The 24,635-nt window shown below is 45.9% G+C and overlaps 1 protein-coding gene across 1 annotated transcript; it reads right to left on the reverse strand.

The window, feature by feature from the left end:
* Positions 1-541: 541 nt before the first annotated feature.
* On the reverse strand, positions 542-24,143 carry LOC143901766 (RNA polymerase II elongation factor Ell-like). Its single transcript, XM_077414303.1, has 2 exons — positions 22,997-24,143; positions 542-1,110 (listed from the first exon to the last, which is right to left on the reverse strand). The coding sequence occupies exons 1-2, from the start codon at positions 23,138-23,140 to the stop codon at positions 1,021-1,023; spliced, it is 234 nt and encodes a 77-aa protein (XP_077270429.1). The 5' UTR covers positions 23,141-24,143; the 3' UTR covers positions 542-1,020.
* Between the last annotated feature and the right edge of the window lie 492 nt (positions 24,144-24,635).

Raw genomic sequence — 24,635 nt, forward strand, 5'->3', positions numbered from 1 at the left:
GAAGATTTAATCGATACAAATTAAGCTATATAAAACGATACGTGCGAAATGAGGTGTATTTTTTAATGCGTATTTTTTTTATATCTTTCTACATGACAAAAGTATCAATATTTGCAGAGTTTAGGAAGGTTTAAGAGACCGATCTGCGGCGGCAACGGCGGCGGCGAGAGAAAATGGTGTATAACCTTGCTCGGACGACCTCGATCGCCTTCACCGAGGAAACCTGCGGTGTGTAGAGCCGTGACGACACACGTATATACACACACATACTCGTGATCTTGCGACCGCTCGGCTGGTTGAGAGATCGGCTCATGACGTCGGAGTCGCGCTGCCCATGCCGTCGCGAGATCTTTTTCTTTAACGCGAGGTACACCCGATCTCATCATCACGACAATATTGAAATGGACGAATAAACATTTTACGTAATACGGATATATAACTAGATATACATCCATAAAATATAAGAAAAGTAAATTTTTTTCACTTTGCGGTCAAAGCTACGTAACGTGAAGCAAAATATCGCTAAATAATTTAGTGATTGTTAGTCGTGTTGGTGAATTAAGAGGAAAACGTCGACGTGTGTCGACGAAGCATTCGTACACCTCTCACTCTCACTTTTTTTTTTTCGCCGAAAGAAAATTTCACCGTTCTTCCCCCCTTTCGCTCTATAGCTCCACCCTACTCTGACAACATTGTACAGGATTTTAAGTAACCAGCGAAATCCGACGGTCCTTTTACCGCGGTTAATTTCGACCGTAGAAATTTCTGGGACGAACGTACAGATTGATTCATGGAGACCCGACTGCACATACGATTAACTCGTCTCTACATCTTGCGATCGTAAGTTTGAAAAAAACTGTTTGATAGCGTATCATCGTGTGCTAACGTCTCGTTAAACTCGTGTGAGAGAATTACGACATTGAATCCGACGCGTTATCGGTCGATCACGTGGAAAGATAAGAGGAGATTGCGTGTTTCCTTTAACATCGTGCGCTAAAGTCACAGGCACTAAATAGCGATTTAGCTGTTTAGTGCGATAGGAAAAAAACTGCTTTTACTCACCCCTTCATTTCCTAGGAACTGTATATTAGGTTTCTCGCTGATCTTATGCTGAAACAGAAAAAAAATCAAGGTTAATTATTTTCTTCATAAATATGTATCAAACTGCGAAGTCAGCAGTTGGAAAGTTAAGAAATTAACGTGTAAGAAAACTGTCGTCGGTTAGATTTTTTTCTCTAACCTTTCGTGTTGCTCGCTGAGCAGCAAAATATATTTAGACATGCGGAAATTATACTGATACATCGCGAAAGAGAGTATCAAACTTTGTAAACGCGGACGATTTTCAGGTCGATAAGATACGCGGACGAAGATTGAAAAGCGTGGAAAAGAACTCTTGTAGAATTCTGGTCGCGGACGCTTGATTATCGCGCCAAGCGTTACAAGAGTCAATACGAACATCGGGATCGATCAGCGTAATTACTCGGTCCGTCGTTACCTACCGGGCCGTCTAACTTAAGTCATACGAGGCAACGAGCGACTGGTAATTGGCTAAGCGAGCGCGTGCGATCGTGCCCGCATAAATAAGACGAGTGTAAAACGCTGAGTTTTGCGACCGCGTGAAATTGCGGCGCACGATCTCGTAACACCGGCCGCGGCCGGGTTGCATTATATCGCGTCGACGACGGGCGGGCGGTGATTTTGCGTGTAACTTTTACGTACGCGCCTCCGTCTCTTGGCGATAGTCCGGGAAAGGGAAAGTAATCACCGGTAAGAGCCTCGTTCGCGTCTAAACGCGACGAGGACGAGCGCTGCTCCTCTCGCGCAGCCATTGTCGACGGCCATCAGACGCACCGAAAGAAATCGAAAGAACCGATAACTTTCTCGCATTCATTACAGAGATCGATTTTAGATAATTTAGAGTCAATCCTTCTTTCACGAGAGTGCCAATATGCCGATGCATCCTGTTTAACGATCATTCCGTTCGCATTACCGATCCGGAGAGGAGGCGCGCATTTCGCTTTTACATATCCCTCGTACGTCCGCGTCGATCCTCGATTTCTCATTAGACTCGCATTAGACTCGTGTCTATGATTTGCTAATGCTATCGTCCGCGCGGCGATGATGGGCTTACGATATAGATATATATTTGTATGTACGAGGTTTACGCAGCTTCGAGGGTCATCGTCAACGTTGAGAAGCTTGTCGGAGTAGACGTATACCTATATAATACATATATGCGCGCGAGCGCGGCGGGCACGCGAGAAAATTAATCGCGTCGCGGAAGATCGCGTTTACTCGCGGGCGCGCTGGGTCGGCCGAGATTGACCCCCGGAGTAACGACGGCGCGCTATGAGAGTGCCGAGCTCGCGGGTGAAAAATGATTTCCTTCTTTCCCGCGGCGATCGCGCGAGGAATATCGCCCTGTGATTTCACGTACTTTCCTTTCCAATCCTTTAAGCGTGTAAAACATAATCTAATAGCGGTGTATAAATCGAACTTTTCCCCGATTTTCCTCGCGAAAGAAAAGTCGCGTAATCTCGGATGCCACGTCACTTATGTAACTAATCTCGCACTTAATGCGAGCGACTGAAAATGAAATCTTTACCCGAAACAGCAGAAGGTTCGTACATTTAAATTCGTACAAAATGGTTTAAGTTGCGGAAAAGATCGCGTGTCTAAAATAAACTCTATATTAACGTACTTGAATCTCCCTCTCTCACTCTCTTTCTTTCTCTTTCTCTCACGTTCTAGATTTATGTATCGGTTGACGCGCGGAGTGATATGCTTTCACTGATTCGACGATAATTTCTCATTGAGGAAGCGACGATGTGTCGCGGTTACATTTTGGTGGCTTCGCGGAAAAAGCGACGGTGGCATTAGACGGCCGAGAGAAGTCCATTACGGTCACGCCGCGGCGAGAATTTTACGACCGACACTCTGTCACGCTTGCATGACAAACGGAGTGTCGTTGCGGATCCCCCCCCCCACCCATATGTGTATGCGTGTGTGTATGTGCGAGGCAGGGAGTACCCACGGCGTAATACGGCGGGCAATTATATTTCCACGGTGTGTTACATAAACGCGACGAAATAATCAAGCATCGCCCCGCTCGGTCGCTTTCACTCGATAAAGGGATCCATTACAGTTTTAATTATTCTAATAACCGCCTGTTCGCTGTTATTCGAAAGTGTGCATCGAATCGCCATTGTCATTCTGCCCATGCGTCGATGCATAGAATGGAATAGTATAGCGAAATTGAAAAAACAACGCGCAAACGTTTCTCTTAAATGAGTTCAGCGGGGGTTCGACGAGACATAAAACATCTCAGCGGGAGAGAACCCTAGAAGGACACTCTAGAGTTAACGAGAATCGCCAAAGTATGTGCACTGTCATGTAATGTTAATAGGACAAAGTATTTCCTTCTCAGCATTTTTCTCCCTCGCTTCGAAGTGAAATTTTATCGTCATTGCCACTGTCGATGCGGGTCGTTAGCTTCATTGGTCGGAAATGTGAGAGACAGAAAAGGCAAAAAGACAACTGTGGGGAGAGGTTTTAATATCCACGATCAAATTTATTTATGAGAACGTTTATAGAAACGCGATAAATGATGAACGTATCGAATCGCTGAGGCAAAAGAATTGCGATCCTGACATTTTAACATCGTCGGAAAAATAAGAAAAACATGTAATATAGTTTACATCATTGCAATGTACTATAGAACATTCAAGACATAAGTGTAATAAATATAAAATTAAGCGTATCTCGCTTTTTTTGTCGACCAAAGGACGAATGTGGCTGATCAACGTTCTGCTTCGACGACAACGAGGCGTCTCGCGCGCCACGCAAACGACCTCGGGAAGGTTCTTGCCAGCCATTCCTCCCGAACAAGAGAGTCTCCTCGTCGGCAGGTCAATAACTCCGGAGTACAACCCCCGATTCCCCTCGTCTCTTACGCATCGCGTTCTCACCCCCGACGGCGGCGACGGCGGCAATGGCGGTGGCGGTGGCGGTAGCGACCCTTTATCCCGCTCTCTACCCAGAATTGGATTTCTGAGCCCATCGCGTTAACAATAGCCCGCCATACATCTTAGTCCTACGATCTGCGAGTTATCCGCGATTAATTGTTTGTCTCGCGTTAATCTCGCGCGACGATCGATTTCGCTAACTGCCGGCAAATATAGCCGAATTTCGATTACCGATTAATCATAGCTTGACACGCTAAAAGCGTGTTTGCGGGAATTTCCTCCTTATCATAATCGCGCAGCACGCGCGCGTGTCCCTACCCGACTCGCCGAACCGCCGCGTTATCAATTATAATATAATTTCGACGGAGACGTTGATTACTCTCTAACAACAAGTTAATCGCGAACCATCACTGGCATGACGTTAACAACTTGATTATGAGAAACGGGGCGATATTCCGGCGCGTGTTGTTCGTTCAAACAGGAAAAACAGCCGGCCGACTCTGTTTAACAACTTCGCCTCACACGCGATCGGACGCACGAATAAAAAAACAAAAGATCTGTGTTGCGTACTGATATGTCATGCGTGCGCGCGGTTGCGCAAGCGCGCGTATCTTATATCGCATCTCGATGTTCGTAAGATGTCTAATCTACGATATTTCGAAAACATGTAAAAATATGCTTTCATCGAAATTGAGAATAGCGAGAGAAACGCTTTTCTAAACCACATTCGAACGAATTCCGTCCTTACATCCGGTTTTATAAATAAATATTGTAATTCCGTGGCAATTATAAATCACGAATAATAAATACATGTACTAAAGTGCCAGAAATATAACGCGCATTAGTGAAAAATATGAATAAACATAAACGTAAATTTATTCGTCGTAAATAAAAGCGGTCGGGTTATGGTATTCCCTAATTATTACTGCTCGTATTTATCATCATATACTATATTTTTGTTCATCTTCTGCATACCCGATAAAATTATTATTATTATTATTATTATTATAAATAAAATTTTTTTCTCATTTATACGCGTTTTGTAACGATCGCTGCAGAACGCCTTACGAAAGCACGCTTCAATTTCCAGCATTTGACATCTTTATTCATGCTTTTCTCGACCGTTTACTTTGGCAAATAAAGGCGAAAGCGTGCGTGCTCCACTTTGATTTCTGATCCAATTTTTGGCGGCAGATACCGCGAGTGCGGGCGCGCTGGGGCGCGATATTTTGCAATCATTTTGCAATCGCGATGCAGGAAAATAGGAGCGCATTTTCGGTTCGTTAACCCTGAATGCACGTAACAAACCCAGCTGCTGTTGCTACTACTACTCATCGTCGCTACCAGCCGACACGCGCCCCACGTTGGTTGTAATTCGCGCGCGGCTGGTATAATAACATTAATAACATACGGTCACCGCAGCAAAAAACTAACTAATTAAGTAATTAAACGCACAGCTATGTGCAACCGCGACGTGCTATAAAAGATTTACACGTAAGCTATTATTCGTGGCCGCGCGAACTTTGATTAGCTCGTTGAACTATTTATATCCATAGCCATATCTCAATGTGGCATACCTGGGACGTGTCGCGTATAAACGATCGTTGAATATTGCAGTTATATCACAGCTGATTCCGTTGAAAATCCACGCGAATGTTTTGGGGAAGGCTATAAGCTCGCGCTTATACAGGTAAGTAGAACTAAAAGAAGTAGTACACGGATCAGCGGAATAGCAGTCGGCCGTCTTCCATAACCAGACGTTCGCTTTCCGCGTTTAACAAGAACGCCGGGGCGCGTCCGGCTCGCGCGGTGCTCGCCGGCGCGGAAAAGGAAGGCGGTTCCCCAAAAATCGCTCGCCGGTCGGATCTCAATTAATCGCTTCGGCGCAAGCATAATCGGCGTGCGACGAGGCACGGTTGCCGGTTCGCAACAGGTAGGCAGGCAGGCAGGCAAGCAGGCAAGGCGCACACCGTGCGCTTATTCGCTTCGCCACGACGAGAAATTCGCCAACACCGCCAACTGGTTCACTTTCTCTCGGGCGGCGAACTCCAGGCTGTTCATTCTACCTCCCCTCGTGTACGTGCATGTACGGTTGGTGCACGCGGGCAACACGTGCAGGCGTGTACGTGTATACACGCGCGCGCGTAACGATCGACTTTGAAACCGCGATTTCGTAGACATTGGCGAACCGATCGTAGAGAGATCCGGGTGTCTCGGCTCGATGCTAGACCTTAACCCCGGCGCCAACAAGACCCTATATTTAAATTTTTAAAGATGATATCAATTATCACAATCCATTCAAATACTATCAGGATCCAGAAAAATAGCTCCATCGTGTAAGAAATATTTTAAGATAAAAATAAAATATTTTTTGAAGCACACGCTGCACGAGTATTATATAAACAAATTTCTGGGCGAGTAACTGAATTTACGGATAATAATTTGAGATCCACGTGTGTTGCGTCATCGCGCAACCATTACACGTTCGTTCATATCGGGATTAAGAGACGTTCGTTAGATCGGAGATTCCTTCGATCACTCCGGCGATCGAGAGACTCGCTCGGCCGCGATAATTATTAATCTGCGAATGAACTCTCGTTAATAATCGTTACACGGGATTTCGCGCAGTGCGCACAAACGACGACGGTGCGCGGCGGTGATGGCGAACCGGGTTTTAAAGATCCGGGGCGCGAGACAACGATCGGCGTAATCAGAGCGATTAGGTGTGGCCGCGATAAGCGCGTGCAGTACTGCCTTGTTCGCTCGTCGCCCGTTTGAACGTGCACCGTACATTGTTTCTAGGCCTCCCGACGGCCTGTCGTCACTTTCGAACGGTAGGCCTTTCGAAATGCATTCGTACAAGCTGCTACTTTCTCGTAGCTTCTATTCCCGATCTGTCTGCATCATCGATATCTGCCGTTTATTTTTCCTCGCGCGTCTGTCGGACCCGCAGGAAAAAAATTACACGCATTTTACGATGGCGCTCGTCAGGCAATACTCGTCGAACATTATACGGAGCGCAGAGGAACACTTTCACGCCGTTAATCATTTTTCGGAAACTCGCCGTACGAGATATGTAATAAAATATAATGAAATATAATTAGGATGAAAGAGAGCTACGAGAGAATTCCAAACGACCACGCTACTCAAATTTAATTATTGTAGTCGAAGATTAAGAAAATTATGGCCCCTGTAAAGTCATATAATACAACGACATTGCGCTGAGCGAAGATACCGGAAGCCTCGGCACACAGTGCTCGGTTACGCAAACGACACGAGGCAAAATATGGTAAGCACGTGAAGGCTATCGGTCATAATTAACGGTCTTGCGTCAGTACCATCCTCAATAAATCATGCGTTACGTCGATAATTAATATTTCCACGACAGCGTCGTCGTCGAAACGTCACCGTCGCTCGTCGGCTCGACCTCGTACAACGAGCAGCCATAGGCCGAGATCGGGACGACTACGCATGCCTGTAAATGTCAAACGGGTTTTGCGCACCACCTTTAGGAAAAGAAGAAATTGAACTCTTTGCTTGGCAAATCGTTACCAATCGCCGAGATCGAACAAACTACGAGAATATGACGAAAGGATTACAAAGATACATTTTAACGCGCTTCACGCGTAAAAGTCGCAATATCTTGCGGGAAATGCAAACGGCTAAAAGTTCGTATACACCGTCACGTTGCGGAAAAATCGTAGCCAGTATTCAAAACGTGTTATTAATGTCTTATTTAGTAAAAAAAAAAAACTTCGCAAAGAAGCGTTTTTCTCGTAAACTTTTATCTTTTTTTTATTCACGCGTACACTTTATTTTTATTTATTTCTCACTGTCGCTCGACTACAATAAAGTCTCCCATTTGTTCCTCGCTACAGAATAGTAGTATAGAGTAAGATTCGCCGGGGATAGAGAGAGAAACACGAGAGGGTAAGAGAGGGAAACAGCGAGTAAAGCATCGATCCTGAAAACCGACGACGACGCAACTCCGCGGCAGAAACTAACGAAGCTCGTCTCTTTCTTTAAGGCTTTCTCGATATCAAAACTAAATGTATTTACGAATTCTTCCTTTAATTTATGCAAAACAAATCATTTTTCCACCCTGGTACACTAATTAAAGTTCATAAATTTTAGTTTATTCCCATTCGATTTATCTTAATAGGGACTTAATAATGTAATAAGATGTCAAAATGTAGTTAATATTACAAATTACCTATATTTTTATTAAATTGCATTTTTTGTTATAATCATAGATTCTATTGCTTATATCACAATTGAAAATAGGACGCTGACAGAGCAAATATAGAGAGAAATTTTAAGGTTCTTCATAAAAAAACTTGTATTGAATTTTTTGCTGTTTTAAATCATCACGAAAAGCGTGGGCAAAGCAAGAGATAAAATGGATTTATCGCTTGCACGCGGCGCGATACGATAAATAAATCGTGTAATTCGCGCGTAGTTTACGCGATCGTTTCTCCGCGAATATCTCCGAGGGACACGCAATGCGACGTAATTCGCTATAGTTAACAATTGTAACTTGCACGGCGAATCCCGTCGTACAGTTGGCGAGCGGGCGAATTTAAATTACCAGTCGCGCGGTCACGACAATCGAATTATCAACAAGACCAAACTCAGTTAGCCCGCGAGATACAATGGATCCCTGGCCGCCGCGCGCTCGGGACGATGCGACGCCCTATTTTATTCGTTTTTTCTTTTCGCAGTCGACGAAAAAGCGTCTCGCGGAGCGGAGAATGGAGCGGAGGACAAAGGCGTGTGAGTGGGAGGGACGCGTGCGGGTTCCCGGGGGAAAAGCGAGAGAGAAGCAATACGGAAATTCTTAAAGGCAAATGGACAACAAGGGGGTGAGAAGGGGGGGCGGGGGACGGAAGGGAGCGAGACGGGAGAACCGGGTGTTGCAACGGGGAGGAACCGACCGAGGTCTCTCGTTTTTCCGAGTCGAGGATTCCGAATCGTTCGGCGGGGAGTTCTTGTCGAGGCCTCCGTTAAATCGTATAAGCCAGACACGCAGGACGCAGGGCCCCTTCGCGAGCATCACCAACACCGTCAGCCGTCGCGTCACATCGACGTCTACCTGCGCATCTGTATACTCGCGTTTGTGCCGCGCCGAGTACCACCTGCCCCATAGGGGCGTATATTATGTCGCATTGAACCCGACGATTCACATGGGGTGCCGCCGCACTGGGAGCCTCTCCACAAACGTCACGCGCAGAGAGGGTTCCTCAACCTCGAGAGTTCGATCTTCGTGCAACGAGACGTATTCTCGCGACTATAGGGAGACTCGGGGGGCGTAGGAACGATATTATTTTGTAATAGATATAGAGAAACCGTCACTTGACCGAAGAGACCGCTTGTGCTAAATCGTACTCCAGTCGAGAATAAAACAACAAAGTGTTAATCGCGCGTGACGGACAGACGGACGGACGGCGCGAATTGTTGGCCGAAAGTATTTTAATTTAGAAGTTCTGGGATTAAATATCCCGCGCCGGCTTATATGGCGTACGTAACCGCAGGTACTTTCCAGCTGCCACGGAATCGGGAAACGCCGCGCGTCCGCGATATAATTGCCCGTTCTCGAACGTTTATTTTAAGAGAGAGAACACGACTTAAATAGTGGCCGAGTAATGATGCGTGAAATATGAAACGATAATGTCGTTAAGCTCGACGCGTCCTGGATGTGTCGTCGTTTATAATATTTTGAGCACATTACGGTTATCCGGTCGGATTTGCGATATTCTTGCTGGACAATTCGCACGTCGCGATCGAACATCGAACGGCCTAATTAATTCACCGTCAACTCACATTACGAAACTAGTTTCGCCTCAAAACGAAATAATTTCTTTTATTTCGCATGCAAACGCGCGGTGTCCCGCGCGTGCCCCCGATTTTACTAAACTTTCCAGACGGTCGAGAACCGGTCTCGTAGATCCACTTTTTTGCGAATCTGTATACGTTAATTCATTGATCAGAAGTAACAAAATCGCATTGAAATACTGATGCAGGATTACACATTTTTAAAAATTATCCTATGTATTAATTTAGTAGCAAAAATTCGTCGAAATTTTTAATGAGAATGACAACGGACGACGGGAGAAAGAACGCGTTATCGATTCGCGGAAACTCTCGACGGTTTCGGTTTCGGAGACTTTGGTAGTTTCTATACAGATCGACGCGAGAGACAGTCGAAACGAGTTGCTCCTGATAGTAACCGGACATATTGTCAAGTGACTCGAGGACTTGGAATGGAATCGCGCGGCGCGCGCGGTTACGGCCCGGAAGCTACGTCGATATTGACAGAGAGCTTCGTCGGTGACGGTCGGCAGCGGTAGTTTGACGCAGGAAAGAAACTCCTCTCGCACGCACGGTACGGCCGCCGTTATTCATCGCGAGAGTCGCACATGCAAATCGTGTTTACACGCCATCAGGGAAGAGACGGGAATGGGGACGGGGGAAAATACGTGGCGCCGGATGTACGCTATCTCTCTCGCGTCGGGTAACCGTACGCGCGGCCTAGGTGAATGAGAACGATACGGTCTTCTTACAATGCCAAATCATGCCGCGGCGCGGGATAAAAGTTAAAGGCTGCACGACGCTGGTTAAATCTGAGAACAAGCTATAAGAGATAATGAAAGTCTCGTATACGAATAAAGGTCCAAAAGAAATGCTCTTGAAGGTGGTAGATATTCGCAAATGTTCGCTTTACGGTAAATAGACGTAAAATCGTATTCTACATGTTTTGTAAATGAATCTTTCACAAAAAGAAATTAAGGAATTAAAATTCGAGGAAATTCAATATAAAAAATAATGATGAGAGGTGATAAACAATAGATAGCTGTATAATATAAATAATAATATATCTCCTTTGCATTTTTATTATAAAGTGTTCGTGCTTTTAACCGGCATGGAAAAAAAGTGTTTTAACACTTTTAACTGCTTGTTTTCCGCGATATCCGAAGGAAAATGGATAGGCTCCATTTCCGCACGAATTATGCGACACTCGGCCGCATTGCATTGTACCGATCGATGACGCGAATTGTATCGAAACCGAGCGCTCGCGCCAGAAACTTGTAGGCGGATAGATTTGTCACCTCGCAACCGGCACCTTATAATTCGTCACGCCACGCGGTGGCGTTTCACAACCGCCACAACGACGACGGCGCCGGGTACGTAACACCAACGCGATTTAAACACGCGTCGCGCCAACGCGGCCTGGTGTGCGTGCGTGCGTGCGTGCGTGCGTGCACGCACGGGCGATCGCGATCAGGAGAGCAGAGTGAAAGGACCGTAAATCAGACGGAGAGACAACGAGAAACGGCGCAATTTTTTTGTTACAACGGAGACGCGGAGTCCTGAAATTTGTTAAGTTCGCCCCTCAGTTCGACACCGATGACAATCCCGCGTTTAACTTGAGCTTTGTAACAAGAGTCGGTCAAGTTTCCAACACGGAAATTCGCTTTTTTCGAGGAAAAAAAAAAAGGATAAATCAAAAATATGTTCGAAGCAGTGGAACTCCACGATATCAGAAATCTCGCTTTCGCAAAAAAGATAATTTTGAAAGGAAAGTTCTTAAGATCGTCGACGTTCCCAGATTCGACGATCTACGGACTGTTTATCCAGCCACTCGTGATCTTGTACACGGCGACTATCTTGCCGCGCGGATCAGCTGATCGAGCACGTTTGTCCGAGGCAGGGGTTCGACCATCTTTCTTCCTAATCGTCCTGTTCGCCAGTTTCCGCGCACACACGATTTATGTACCGTGAATTAGCGGAAGGTCCTGTCGCGAGGTGAAATTCTGGAATCTCGTCGAGCGTAAAATTTGTTGCTCGCAACAAATCCCGAGATTCCCGCGGTCGCATTATTAACCTTTAGGTATCCTCCTACGTGTACAGCCGAGAAGATGCAGATTAGGATCTCGCGCGGCCGCACGCGCGTCGCCGCATTCATCATTGTCGCTGCGCCGTCCCCCGTCACGAATTCATTAACGTTACGGCGATCGTCTAAACTGCGCATTCTGCGAGACACGCGATGCCGCGGGCTTGAGGCCGTCGAAGCCGTTTCGTGCCATCGGAGAGACCGGAGGAATCGAGGTCAGGAGGTTAGGATCGGATAATTTCGACGAAATTGTATACGAATACCTCGGCATTGAAAGGTTTAAATTGACAGTTGTCATTTTGCTAGAAAAATGTTTGCGCCAATATTCGAGCTATTATTTATTAGATGACAGACCGTTGGCAAAAACTACCTTTCAAGGTAGTCAAGAATCAAGGTTACGTGCAGCTTAATATAATCTTTCTGCGGTCGAGTATTTTAATTAATTTTTTTTATCACCGACTTTCCTTCATCGGCGAGCCACATATTGCGAAAGGCGAATACTCGTTTCGAGCGTTCACAGCAGCTTTATATACCGAGATAAAATCGCGATTGCGCCCGCGTCGAATACATTACAATCGGTTGCGACTTAATTTGATGGCGGTACCAAGGATAAAATTAATTTAACGGCGATCGCAAGACTGGCGTCGATTGTTTCCCGTGGCGCGTTTCCGAATGGTGACGGGTACGTAGGTATGCGAGAAAAAAAAATCTTTAGCACTACAGCTGTTATAAACAGTTCGAAAAGGGAGATAACGCGGCGAGCGTATAGGAGCGTCGTGTTATTCCAGAAATTTGAATTCCCGCATCTCCGGCAAACTCGATTGTTCTCGCGAGTCAATGATGGAATTCAAGACGCACGCGAACAACGAATCCGGATTTCCATATCGTGAATGCGTTCCTCACGATTAACACGGTATAAATTAAGCAAACTTTTACACAGAACTACTGAGTTAACTCTTACTCAAGCTCACAAGAAATGGTCATTTTGCAAATGCACCATGTCGACGATCGGCCAACAAAAAAGACGCCTCAAACACCATAATAACCTTTAAGGTACTATTTAAGTATCCTACAAACCGCGCCATAACAAATGTCTCCCTTGGGGAAAAAAATCTGAGACCGTATTTAATTATTAAAGAAAAGAAAGAAAGAGAAAGTTCAGAAATCGTCCGGAATGTGATGAGAATGTAAACGTATATTTTTTTCTTACCAATTTGTACAGTCCTGAGCACGCTATCACCTATCATATTTTTATTTCTATTAGGATTATAAATATTCATATTAATGACTTGAAATATTCAAGATGTTCTACAGCTAATTGTAAGTTAAAGTAATTTAGAAGTAGCATATATACTATTAGTTGAATAAATCTTTCTCGAATAAATCAAGAGGATTTCTACGCGGAAGCGGCTTATCTATCGAATGCAGAATGCTTAATATAGCATTAGATATTAATTTTTTTTCCCGTGCTCGCCGCATTATCTGATGTTATCAGGAAGATAATGTCGAACAAAAAAAACATGGTAACACATGATATCAAAAAAGGTCCAATGGCACGATAAATAATTATCATGTTCTTGTGTTGTGCATATCGGGCGATATATTATTAATATCGACTATCAAATACTTTGATAGATTAATTACGATATCACGGGCGCGGGGCGTTACACAATCGTGTATTTTACATTCTTTTATCAGATACATAACAAAAAATTAAATTAAACTGGCAATTTAATAGCTAACAAAGAAAAATTTTAAACAATACAAATTTAGTCTTAATTATTTCAATACAAGATTTAAAAAAATGAGAATAATATACAAAAGGACATGTACGATTTGAAGATTTCGATACGCACCGCTCTTATCGCGCTACAGACGTAACTGTTGCATTTTTAGATGGAGACTGCGCGATAAGGCCGTGCGCAAAAGTCGCGAGTATGAAATCGCAGTGAATCCAGCAATGAACTTTTCTCTCGACGCAGCCACGTGCGTAACGAGCAAATCATCCTAAAGAAATTTCTCAGAGTGAGCGTTCGACCTGTTTTTAATGAAAGCCGGAAGCGCGTATCAATGGCAGCTCTGTGTTATGTTCCGCGTCAGATCGCGCGCGCTAGGTGTACCCGCCTGCCGGAATACTTTCATGATTAATTCCTACGATCGATCCCTCGCCACCGTTGTGTGTCGCCGCCTGCATTTATAGGTAATTTTAGGCAACAATGTGCGTAATAAAAGTGCGCGCGGTAAATTTGACAAACGAGCGTTTGAGAAAGATCACATCTTATTTAGAAACGTACATTTACATAAGGATCTAACAAGCCGAGTTTTCTTTGTCCCGGAAAGCATTTCCGTGAGAGAGATATTTTCTGCTCGTAACCGCACGCCGCGCGTAACTACATTGCATCGCGCTGTCTTTCATCGCAACTCGTTAAAACGTTTCAAAATATAAAATAAACCCCTTTGGAAGGACATTTTAATTGCGAGCATATAGGGGGAGGAGGGGGGAGGGGTCGGACAACGTAAATTACCTCGATGAAACGAGCCGCGGAGGTGAAGAGGCGAGAATTTTTCATGGCGCGCGTGCACGCGCTCCAACGTGGGGAAAGCCCCACGGTATTATAATAAAACGCCAGAAAATCCCCGTGAACGATTAGCCGAGAGTCCCTTTTTTTAATCCCGCGTTGTCTGCTTTGTGTGCGCGGCGACGTACTTAATATAAAAACTTTCGCGACAATCGCCTGTGCTAGTTAGGGCGGGTACGTAATTATCGGTAATTAGAAGAGTATATAATCGAACGGCGATATTGCGTTACACTTTTGTTCAATATTCAACAGCTTTCTTTCTAATAATCTTTTTTCTCTTGTATTATTAGCATTTACAACGCGAGTAAGATGTATTAAAAATATATTACATGTATAAAGAATGCAGATGTAAGATAAAATATGTAAGAGCGATTTTATATGTATTATTTTATATGAAAGTGTACCCGTAATGGTATATTTATTTATTCACCCGAGCGTTAATCTCGGCGATATCGTTTTTACTGTTTAAATATCAGCGGTAGAAAGACTTCCTGCGGTAATTATATAGCAACATCCGGCAGCACTATATAGGCTCGGAGGATTTCAATAACGATCAGCCGTCGCGGCCGGATTAAACCGAAAGGATTTTCTCATTAGATAACTCACATTAATACGTAGATCAATACTCGTGATTATCCCGTAAAAGCTCGGAAACAGCGACGCGATTCGATTTAGCAGTTCGAAGAAAAACAGACGAGCGCGTAACATTAGTTTCTCGTAGAGCAACGGCCTTGAGACGAACTCTTCCAGCATCCCCCCAAACGTCCTTAGAGAGAAAGGACGTCTTTCAAAGGCCTTCCTCGGAGAAAGCCTTTGCCCGCTAGATAACCGCGCGGAACACCGCGCACACCGACACAAGAATCACATCACTCTCCCTTCACCGATTTTTTTATCGCAATCCCGAGACCTCGCCGTGGAACTCGCGGCCGGCAACCATAACTCCGGTATTCGCGCGCGCGTCGCGTTTTCTATCGTACGATATTAACCTTTTCCAATCCGTTCTATCCGATCCGGCGCGCCGAACTCCCTCTTCGACGGTACGCCTACACTCGCGCGTATAAGTTAAGATCGCCCGGGATATGCGATTTTACGATCGCGCAAATTCGTCGAGAGACTGCCATCCTTTCGATCCAAATGAGACGCTAACAATAGATCGAGCAGCGTAAAATCCGAGCGCCAGACCATCGTCTGCAAATATTCGTATATATACCAATTTCGTAATAGATGCGATCGAATGTTGGATAGTAATCTTCGCTGACCCCACAAAGCGAGCTCGAAGGAAATTCTCGGGCGCAAATTATTTTTATACACGCTCGCGCGGAGGCAGTGGGTCGATGGAGTTTCAATTGCATTATTTTCTCATCAATTCTCAACAGATGAACCGACGCGTGTACAAGAGATGATGCAATGAAGAGAAGGATAAAAAAGAAGAGAGGGAACCGCCAAAGATTTATCTCGTCTAAAGAAGTGAATAATCTTTCTCTCTGAAATCCTACACCTTAAAACAATTTGAATAGAACACTCTACTTCAATATTATTTTTATTGCATCTATAAAAGGTAACAGCTTGCATTTTAAATTGTAATGTTCCCTTTACGGAGTATTCTCTTCAAATAAATAATAATTTTCAGTATCCGCGGAATTCGAGAATGCTGATGGAATCTCTCCGCGCGAACCTGTAATCTCGTCTTGGCAAAGTCGCGTAATTCGTCGGAGCGGACCTCGGATTTCACTTGAAATATGTTGCGGCGAGATTATACGTGCTTTTACAAAGCGCGTGCAGTACGCACTCGATGATGAAAGGGATTGACGGACGACGCGAGGGTGAAACGTATACAGGGGCACGATCGGCCGCTTTTGGTATGTGTCATATCCGTGGATCGTTGAGAGTCGCGGAGCCCATCTGAGCGCGCACGGTAATTATTAGCCTGGAATCATTGCGGCGCTTTCGTATATTGCGTCGTGTACAGCGCGAATGAAAAGGAAATGCGGAAGAGGCGGTAAGAATGATGGGGTGGGCGCATGAAAGAAGTCGAAGAGTCGGATATATATAATGACGGGATAACAGGGGTGAAGAAGACAGTCACAACCGTGAAAGTCTATCCCGAACTCTCCTGCCCCGTGAATCATGCGAGAAAATTCTTCGGCTAGACGCAAAGAAGCGCACGGTGATTAGTACGAGAGCCTCTTGTCGGGAAGGATTATCGCTCTAATCACCGCCGTGGGAAATTCCGAACTTCAGTAATTCCAACCGATGTAATCGCGAGAAATATGACGATGAGGAATAATTTCTATTTACTTCCACGTAATTCGCATTATCTAACGTAATATCGTGAGTTCAACGTCGTTACAAGCTAAGGTCGAGGCAAACGTCTCCAAATTTGAAGTAAATAACGGTCGAACCGTGACACTAATTCTGAAAGACTGGTTATAGTCATCAATTTTCTTAGTCGCATCCATTAGTCATTCCGTCGAAAGGGAATAAGGGATAAACCTTCGATTAAAGGAAAAGAGGCAGTAAGAGCCGGCGCGGTAAATAGGGCGCAAGTTATATATATTTTTCTTATCGTCAATACATAATAAATAAAATAAAAAATTCGCGAACGTTTCGACCATTTTTTGTGGTCATCTTCAGCGCAATAAATTAAAAACGTGTAAATTAAAAACTATATTGTAACGCGGTCATTGGGCTATTGTATACTCGCACGTTGCACGTTCCTTTTTCCATGCGGTCATTCCGGTGTGTGTGCGCTACTCCATCTAATAAAGGATAAACCTTCGCTTTTGTATTTGCGAGAAGCTTTATGTTCCGCGAGGGATTCAAAAGTTAAGAAGATTTTTCTTCGGTAAAGTTCGCTGCGAACTGCACATCCTTAAGTCCGTACGAGCCATTGTCGTAACGGTTGCATCTTTTTACGATGCTTTTACGCAGTTTTATCGTCTCGAAGTCTCGGACTGACACAATGCTACGACGGGGTTTACGCGTAAACCTAGTGCCGTAATGTTGCCGGGATAATTCCGCGTTGCCATGACTCCCGGCGAAGTCTATGCTCGATATACATGAATTCGTAATGAACGCTTCTCCGGGAAACTCTACAAATCAATTCACGCTCGTAACGGGCGGCGCGGCGGTTTTATATGAGGCGGGCTCATATCGTCGATCGTCGCGGATCATTCTCGCATCATTTGATATAATCGCTTCGAGCCGCCATGAATTTCGCTCTCGTGACGGCGAAACGGCCATCCGATTTCACCATTCTCATTGAAATTCGTCGCCGGTGAAAAGGATACTCCGGGTATATCCGATCGCTCTGGCTCTCGATCGGCAACGATTTCCGGGAGGTGTATCCAATTGACGTTCGGATAACATTACATCGAGATCGTTAAACCGTTAGAGAATTAGCCAGAAACCGCACGCACTTTTTTTTCTCGTAAATGGTACTCGCGTCGCGATCGAGATCGAGATCAATCTAGCCGAGTAAAAAGATATCGTTATTTTGCTCATTATCTAATATACGATATTATCTGCAGTATCGCCGAGAAAAATAATTTCGCTTACGTAAGATCGCGAGCAAATATTCTTTTCTCCTCGCATAATTAATTCTCAACTCGCGCGCGTCCGACGATAGCTAATGTTCGTAACGTATCTTGTTGTCATTAAAATATGTTGTTAGACGCCGTCAACGGTGCGTATACGTGCGTTTCCGTTCGGGAAGGTGCATATATGTATACACAATCGCATTTGCGTGACACTATCGCACATTGTAGTTGGAGTTAATCATCACCGCTAATAATTGACGCGTGAATGAATTACGCGGTCCGAAGCCTGATTGAAGCCTTTTCCTTGTCGTCGATTCATTAGGCGACCGATATGCATACAGTCTTGAAAAAGTGAAGATGCAAACGTCACGGAACGCGTTTTTGCGTGGCACACCTCGTTACGACGAAATGATTGTATTAGCGCGTGCGTAATTTGAGCGCGTCATTATCGAAAGAAAAGTCGAGCTGTCTACCAATCGTAAAGCAATACGACCACGATAAAACTCACTCATCAGATATATAATCGCAAAAGCTTTTTCGCTGCATTCAGTAGCTTTTGATCGAATAAATTGCCGACGGGCCAGAAATTAAACACAGATTAGTGCCGCGTGCTGGGAAAGTCGACATATAAATAAACGTGAAAAATAATCGATATTTATTGTTAATATTAATTTTATGAATATTAATTATAGAGAGAAATAATGCACAATTTAATGACAATATTATTTGTATCAATTGTATCTAGATTAGCGATAAATATACAGGCAGTTCTCTTGGGGAAAAATCTTTTCTCAAGTTTTTAATTTCTTTAAATGCGAGAGAGACGAGTTTTGTAATTCGAGATAGACTATGGATATTTATTTGTTATTTTGTGCGTTTCCACGGAAAAGAACCCTCGAAATAAACGTGATATTTACACCGGCACGCCTCGTCTTTTCGTTACGTGAATCCATCGACGAAAAAATATTTACGACACGCAACCACCTGTTTTTACAACAATTTCATATATTATACAGCGAGCAAATCCTAATCAGTGTGGGTATTACGAGATCGGTTGGACACTTTCAAGGTTTTCAACGATCGGCTTTGCTTTTTGAAGCGTGCCTCTCCCTCCCTCGTCCAAAACCTCCCCGTACGACTTCGCGTAGTCGGCATTCACTTTCACCTCGCATAATTTATTCTATACCAAGCGTAAATTGGAGGCATTTGGCGCATGTAAGTCGCCAATTTAATAGCGCGATTACGAGGTGAGACACTCTTCTTTTTTTCTTCTCTTTCTACCGAGGCTACTTTAACGATGCCGATGTGTACCTTGTGCCGCGAGGAATGCATCTCGCGCGTTAATATCACTCGACTTTCCATTCGCGTTGTTCTGTCTCCCGGCAGTGTTGAGTTATTTTTGTGCGCGCGCGCACGACGGAGAGAGAGAGAGAGAGAGAGAGAGAGAGAGAGAGAGAGAGAGAGAGAGAGAGAGAGAGAGAGAGAGAGAGAGAGAGAGAGAGAGAGAGAGAGAGAGAGAGAGAGAGAATCGGGGATTGGAATTCCCGAATAATTTTGGCGCGCGCGAATATTTAAGTCGCGATTTATTTTCGCAATAAATTTGGGTGTTGTTCAAATTTACATTTAAGGCTTAAAATCTCGCGATAACCCGACTACTATTTACGATCGAACGCGATGATGCCAGCCTTGCATATAAAGTTTCGCCATTTTTGTCACGCGCGGTGGACGGTGATAACACGTTGGCACGACGTAACGTGGTTGTTATGAAAATCGTTTAATTATAAAAGAACGCAGGTAAACCGAGAGAAAGGGAACAATCAGGAAAATTTTATGGTGTGCGAGATTTTTAGTAAAGTTCCATAGCATTTTCAGCTGCTATCAAACATGGTTTGGAAATGTTTACTTAAGAGCTGCTTCTAACAAGACGCAAATTCGAGTCGAAAGAAAGAGAAGAGAGAGTTATAAAGAAAAGAAGAAAAAAAGAAAATGCGCACTCTGAAGGCGAGACAAATAAATCGTTACAATGGACCGTAAAAGGCCCAGCTATTCTTTTCATTAGAGATAACTTTTTCGAAACTAGTATTTTCAAACCATGATTAACGGGAAACACTACGTTTTCCCTAAAAAGAACCTTTTTCTAAGGATAAAAATGCCAAGAAACTGTCCGTAAAATTCTCAAACCATAAAATGTTTTGTAGACTACAAGATTATCTCAAAAGATAATTTAAATATTAAACGCAGTAACTTTAGAGAGTTAGATATGTGTTCCGTAGATATTTATCTATTTAAAGAGGATTTTCTACGGAAAATCCTCTGTAAACAGATAAATTGAATAAATAAATGTCAGACGGAGAGATTCGTACAGTTGACGATTAAATCAGTCATTCGAATATTTAATATTCTATCTTTCTCGATTTGAATAACAATTTGTGCCATTCCGTTTAGCCTTTGGTGAACAAGGTGGGTAATAAAAGAAAGTAATACGAAGAGAGAGAGAGAGATGGATTTTCTCTCCGCTTACAAAACATACAAGCGATCGTTATACAGCCCCGGATTCAGGTTCGGGTTATTCGAGTTTCGAGGAACAGCTGTACTTTTCAAAGGGGAACGCCCCTTTTCTTACGGGATGCAGCCGACACGGCAAGCAAGCCGGACACCGGCCGCCCTTGCCGGAGCCCAAGGGATTCGAATCTCGCTGCGCTTTTTAAAACGACCTCTGTCCTTCGTTTTTCTCCCTGTCTCTCTCGTTCGTTGCCCTCTTCGGTGCTCCGTAAGAACTAGAATCGTTAGGATTTAAATGTTTGGCCACCGGTGGACGGACTGTCGAGCCGGAAAAATTTCGATTCGTCGGAAGATGCTCCTTCGCGTGTTCATCGCGTTCGATTTATTAATTACGTCAGGACAAAATAATTTATTTTCGCTGTACTTTAAGCAGATAATTATCATCGTCGTCGAAAAATAGAATTATCTATATTTCGACATTAGATGGCTTCAAGTTTTTGTCTATCTTTTCATAGATATTTTGTATAAATTAAGCTAAATAGATCCCGATGGAATGTTAAAATCACTTCGCTATCTCTTACGAGATGACGCCATTCGTTATCAATAATTTATCGAAGTAATCTCGGATTCAATGATCCGAGACGATAGGTATACCGGTGGGGAGACATTACAATCTCATTTACTTAAGTGAGATTCAAGTAAATATGTCACTTCGAAAACTTCGAAAACTTCTTCTCGACGGAACTTTCCGTGATCGCGGCGCGTAAATAAGTAATCATCGCGATAATTAAATAAAAAGTCGATCTCTCTCTCTCCCTCTGGGCGCTAAGCGCGAGCCGAACGACAGGTTCAAAAAACACCGAAATTTGTTTTATCGAGGTCGTTTTCCGGCTGTTTTACGGCACGTCGCGTCGGCGCGACGTATAAAAGCACAATTCGAGTTCGAGAGGCGAGTTACAAGTCACGTAACAAAGGTAAAACAAAAAGAGACGAGATATCGACAGTACCGTGGCATGGGCGAAGCACGCAAACGCGGCTGCATACAAAATTTCTCGCTATCTCGCGGTCGCGGGGATACTTAAAGGCCGCCACTCGCACGCTCAACGGCGATATTTTGACGAAGGCACGCCCCACCGTGCCTCTCCTCTACTTTCGAATCTCGTCCGGGAGGTTAGAATCAGCTGATGTAAGAATTCGCAACCGCTTTATAACGCTTCATGCTCCTTAGACCGCGTATATATTCCCTCGGTTTAAAGCGCGCGCGGCCAGAAAAGCGCCGGGCGGGCCGTAAAAATATAAAGGGCAAAAGGGAGAAAGAGAGAAAGACGGACAGGGAGAGAGAAACCCCCGTCAAAACTTTTTTACGACCCGACCCCCGAATGATCCGGTCGGCCTGAATCGCCGACACGTCGGTATTTAACGGTCATCGAGAGTTAAAAGAATTAAAAAAAAAAAGAAAAAAAAACAAGGGAAGGGTAAGAAAATTCGCGGACGAGCGCGTCCGGGAATTAGCTTGCAGAAATCTTTGGCATCTGTGACGCGGCATACGGGACGCGACACGGGACGCGACGAGATGATTCATCTGTTTTCGCATTCCCGCGGAGGATCCTCGAGATCCTCGCGATCAACGTCGGGACGGACTCTCCGCCTCTGGGAAGGGCTCTCTCGGGTTCTCGAAACGCGCGGAATTCCGGAAACGCGTTCCGATCGCGTTACGTATATACCCCACGCGTCGTCGGGGGTGATTTTTCGACTTCGGCTCGGCCCGTTCTGCGCGCTCTCGCCTACTTATTACGTAATTGACCGTTGTCAAAGCAGCAGACGTGTCGACATCGCGCGACTCGCTCGCTCGGTCGCTCGACTCGAAAGCCGCAAAAAAAGAGACCGCATACCGAGACGGAGGGGAAGCGTGTCGAATTTTCGAGTTTCTCGGCCTTCGAGAAAAGTTCTCTCGGAGGCGGACGAAAAAGGGAAGAGAAAGAAAAGGAGAAAAGCAGAGAAGGAGAGAGAGAGAGAGAGAGCAGCTGTTCGGCAAAGAATCAAGCGGCCCTTTCTCGAACGTGATCTTCGAGGAGAACGGATCGCACGAGAAAAGACAGAGAAGACGGAGATGAGAGAGATGGAGAAGAGAGAGTAGAGTAGCAATTAGAGGGAGGGGAAAGGCGTCGGCGACGGGAAGACGTCGCGTCGCGGCGTCGCGACGAAATTTCGCACGAAATATGGCGAGCGAAGCGAGCCGACCGATCCGGGTGTCTCGCCGACTCTCTTATTCTCTTTCCTTGGCACGATATTACGACACACGTACACAGCCCCACGCGCGCGCGCCCGCTCGCACGTTACGCGCCACCGTTCCTCGCGGTGTTCGGTACGCCTGACCGCGCGTACACACATATACACGTATTACATACACCCGCGCGCACGCGCGCGCGCGCGCGCGGGCGAGTGCGAGCGCGACGATCCTATATAGCCTCCCGGAAAAAACGTAAGAAAGCGCCGACGAGCAGCGGATGAGGCACTCACCTTAATCCTGAGGTACTCGTTGATGGCACGTTGCGACGAGTCGGTGAGCTTGACGAATATCAGGGACTTGCGCTCGTCGAAATTGCCGTGCGACGACAAACCATACTGGACATCTGGCACCAGCGCCATTTCTTCGTCTCCCATTTCGCCGTGCGCGGCCTCTCTCGCACCGTCTCGCTCCTACCTACCCGCGCGCGCGCGCGCGCACACGTCTCCTCACGTCCGTCGTCCCCCTGTGGGTTGCCTCTGGCGCAGCGCGCACACAGCTGACGTCCTCCGCTCGTCTGGCCTCTGGCCGCCCCGCCGCGCCGCGCCGCTCGGCCAACGCCGTGAAAAGCAGCGCGCGACGACAACGCACTCCTCTTTCTCTCTCTCTCTCTCTCTCGGCACTCGCGCGTTTCTGCTCCAGCCTCCTTTTTTTTCTCTCGAGTTTTCGCGCGGCGCGAAGTTCGCGCCGTACGGCGCACGGAACCAACCGCCGCGGAAGACACCGACGCACGACGAGATATCTTCTCAGCCGGAACTCCCCGACGCGCGACGAGACGTTCCCTCGCGAAACGTGTTTTTCCTTCTCGCCACGCTCGCACCACCACCACCGCCGCCGCTGCCGCCGCCGCCGCCTCTCCCGCACAGTTGCCGTATGGTTCTCGCGGTCTTTATCTCTCCTTCTCTCTCACGACTTGTCGACACACTGTAACCGCGATCGGAGCATTCGGAGCTGAAACTTCCCCTCCCCCCCCCTCGGACCCGATATACCGCAGCACCCCGTGGACGTGGACGTTAACGGCGAACCACCCCCGTGCCCGCTGCTCGCGATTTCCCACCTGCTCGGCTTCCTCTCAACCGTCGCATATTACCGCACCGACGCGACTCATCTTGGAATTTTTCCTTCGACGACGATCGAACCTCGTCGTGGGTCCGGTTGGATGGTGAGGTGAGCAGCGCCCGTCGTTTCGGCGCAAGGAAACGACACGACTACACACTTTCGAACGGCCACCTGGTAGGCGGGGCTTGAACGGAAGAGCCGTCGACCAATCGCGTCGCGCGCAACCGGATAACGCCGACGCCGACAGTCGGGACCAAGGACGACCTCGCCGTCCTCGCGCGGTGACGGCCAACGATCGACTGCCCCTGCCCGCCGCGCCGCCGCCCGCCTGCTTTTCCCGGCCCGCGACGCGTATGTACCGGCGCCGCCACCTGTCGGCGCGCCGCCGACCTCGCGGCTCGCGGCAGTCGCGGCTCGCGGCGCTCACCGTCGTTGTAACGGCGCGTTTGCACGAGAGAATCCGGCGGGATTTCTCGTGTTTCAATTCCCCCTCGCACAAAAACCGATAACCCTTGTTTAATTACTTCGTCGCACAATGAGATGCTGCGTTAATAACGAGATCTGATGGCGGAGAAGAATAAACGCACGCTCACAGCTGCGGAGTTTATTCGGCGCGCGTGACTGATGGCCGTGATGGCGGCTGCTGCTCTCGCGCGAACGTTGAACGCGAAGTTAGCCACTAATATTAAAGGGCGATGTTTCGATATTAAAATGAAGAAAATATCAGCGAAACCGATTTTTTTTATGCGACGAAGCAATTTTCCGTAAATTTTTTTTTTTAGATTCTAGCAAATTACGTAAAATTTGTTAAAT

The sequence above is a fragment of the Temnothorax americanus genome, unplaced genomic scaffold (genome assembly GCF_048541705.1).
Source record: "Temnothorax americanus isolate GAGA-0224 unplaced genomic scaffold, ASM4854170v1 Scaffold36, whole genome shotgun sequence".
Classification (NCBI taxonomy): Eukaryota; Metazoa; Arthropoda; class Insecta; order Hymenoptera; family Formicidae; genus Temnothorax; species Temnothorax americanus.

Coding starts and splice junctions, on each gene's coding strand:
- LOC143901766 (XM_077414303.1), bottom strand. CDS start 23,140: ATGGGAGACGAAGAAATGGCGCTGGTGCCAGATGTCCAGTATGGTTTG. Junction 1,111..22,996: donor ACGAGTACCTCAGGATTAAG/GTGAGTGCCTCA, acceptor TTTCTGTTTCAG/CATAAGATCAGCGAGAAACC.